Source organism: Trichogramma pretiosum, unplaced genomic scaffold (genome assembly GCF_000599845.2).
Source record: "Trichogramma pretiosum strain Unisexual culture from Peru unplaced genomic scaffold, Tpre_2.0 scaffold388, whole genome shotgun sequence".
In the NCBI taxonomy this organism is placed as follows: domain Eukaryota; kingdom Metazoa; phylum Arthropoda; class Insecta; order Hymenoptera; family Trichogrammatidae; genus Trichogramma; species Trichogramma pretiosum.
Window position 1 is genome coordinate 1 of NW_019641058.1, and position 2,497 is coordinate 2,497.

The 2,497-nt window shown below is 47.0% G+C and overlaps 1 protein-coding gene across 1 annotated transcript; it reads left to right on the forward strand.

Moving 5' to 3' along the window:
- The first annotated feature begins 114 nt into the window (after window positions 1-114).
- Window positions 115-1,578, forward strand: LOC111693450 (ankyrin-1-like). The gene has a single exon (XM_023458062.1). It carries the CDS (start codon window positions 115-117, stop codon window positions 1,576-1,578), a length of 1,464 nt encoding a protein of 487 aa, XP_023313830.1.
- The last annotated feature ends 919 nt before the right edge of the window (window positions 1,579-2,497 follow it).

Sequence of the window (2,497 nt, forward strand, 5' to 3'; positions counted from 1 at the left end):
ATGAACGAATTGCTGTTGGAAAGACACGCCGATCCAAACTTGGCCAATGCAGAGGGTCATACTCCTCTGCATGTTATATGTCAGAGAGAAGACGACGATGTCGACTTGGTGAAGATGTTATTCGAGATGGGTGACAAATTCAATAAGCCGATCAAGGTCGACGCCCGGGACAAATCCGACTGCACACCGTTGCACTTGGCTTCGAATCGCGGCCACGAACAAATAGCCGAATGGCTGCTGAGAAGAGGAGCGGATATAAATTTAGCCAACGCGAAAGGATCGACACCGTTGCACTTGATTAGCGCGGGAAAGATGGACTGCGCTGACTTGTTGAAGACGTTTTTCGAGATCAGCGACGAGCAAAGGCGGCCGGTCGAGGTCGATGCACGCGACAACGAAGGCAAAACGCCTCTCCATCATGCTATAAGTCACAGACACAAGAAGCTGTTTGAATTACTGCTGAGAAGAGGCTTCGATCCGAATATTGCCGATAACGATGGTTCGACAGCTCTGCACGCAATTTGCATGGTCGACGACGACAACGGCTGGGCGAAGATGTTGTTTGAAATCAGCGAGGAAAAGAATCGACAGGTACAGATCGATGTTCGGGGCGTGTGCGACTTTACACCACTGCACCATGCGCTGGTCAAAGAAGAGCTCAGGGCGGTGGCAGAATTGCTTCTCAGAAAGGGAGCCGCTACGAATTTAGTCGATTGGGAGGGCTCGACTCCTCTGCACACAGTTTGCAAGTACGCCGATGACGAGGACCGCGTGAAGATGTTGATCGAGATCAGCAACGAAGAAAATAAGCCGGTCGAAGTCGACGCCCGGGACAAGTTGGGCCGAACGCCGCTACACCTGGCCCTGGCCAGAGGAAACGGTCAAGTGGTCAAGTATCTGCTGAAATTAGGCGCCGACCCCAACTTGGCAGACGAGAATGGATTCTCACCTTTGCACGTCGTCAGCAAGGATCGTTACGACGACGATGAATTGCTCAAGCTATTCTTTGACGCCAGCAAAAAGGTCGATCGGCCGGTGCAGGTCGATGTCCAAGACAAGAACGGCCGGACGCCTTTGCAATGGGCCGTAGCGAATCTGTTTCTGAATGCGGTCGATGTACTCCTGGACCGGGGCGCCGATCTGTCCAACTTCGTTTTTCCCAGCAAGAGCTTTTTCGTCGAGAGATTCGGATCGATAAGTGAGATGGACGAACGTGAATGGCTTGGATTTAAATTATCATTAGCGTCAAAAATTGTGGTCCTTGTTGAACGTCTCGAGAAAAGAGGATACGAATTTGACCGCCACAACACCCTCGATATCATGGGTTTGTTCGCCGAGTACGGATTGTTTGAAAATTCAGTGGATCTTAAAGAATATTGGTATAACGACGAAGAATTTGTGAGCAGATCGAAAGAGATAATGGTTAATCCTAGTCTGTCGCTTCACGACCTTATCCGATTAAGACCGGAAGAGGCGGAAAAACAACTAAAATATGAGAACTACGTCGAGGTAGCGCGCTCGAACAAATTGTCGGAACTTTCCGAAGACCACAGGGAGGTNATTTTGATCATTCTGTGAGATACAGCTTTTTCCGTGAACCATTTTCGTATACTTTGCGTGTTAAATTTTTTCTTCTTTTGCGTTTTCGGGCGTTTTACGTTTTTACAAAGTGCAGTTCACTTGTCGTAACATTCAGAGCGTACCGATTAAGTTACAGCACCAGGATCGCGCACACTTCTTCAGAACATCAATAAAGCACCAAAGAATAGCACACGAAGGTCGCAGAGATTTCGCATGTGACAAATGCGACAAGAAATTTGGATACAAATCACATTTGCTTGTGCACCAAAAGACAATTCACCAGGGTCGAAGAGATTTTGCTTGTGACAAATGCGCGAAAAAATTTGGACAAAGTAGTACTTTACGATACAAGTGCCATAAGTAACACTTTTTGGCAAGAGTATCGGTACAACATTTTATAGCATTGTGCTAAGTTCACATTTATGCCCCCTTTTCCGAGTCATGAGTTTTATGGAAAATATGAAGACTTTAGATAACTCTCGAAATATTGTACATTATGGTTAGATAAGTTCCATTGTAGACCATTTTTTTTTATAATATCTGTATTATAATCATGTTTTTTATCACTAATGATATGTAATGAGGCGCGATCGTGTCGATTGCAGACTGCAGCAGCGGCGCGAGCTTGCAGCGCGCCGTACGTACTTATACCTATGCGCGGAGCTGCGTTCAAATCCTGCAACACCGCACGCGCGCGCGAGATCGTTGGCTGGCAAGTTAGTGATCGCAACCGAATCGCCGCGACTTTCTCGACCGTAGATCAAAATTCGTGCGGTGCAGCAAGTGCACCCAACACTTTTTCATACACTGAACTTGCTTCTTTATTGTCCGGGCGCCAGCTATGGGTCGAGAATGCATTTTCAGGTAACCAAAGCTTTTTATAGGTTTTTTGGTGTGCTGAATCGATTTAGCTTGG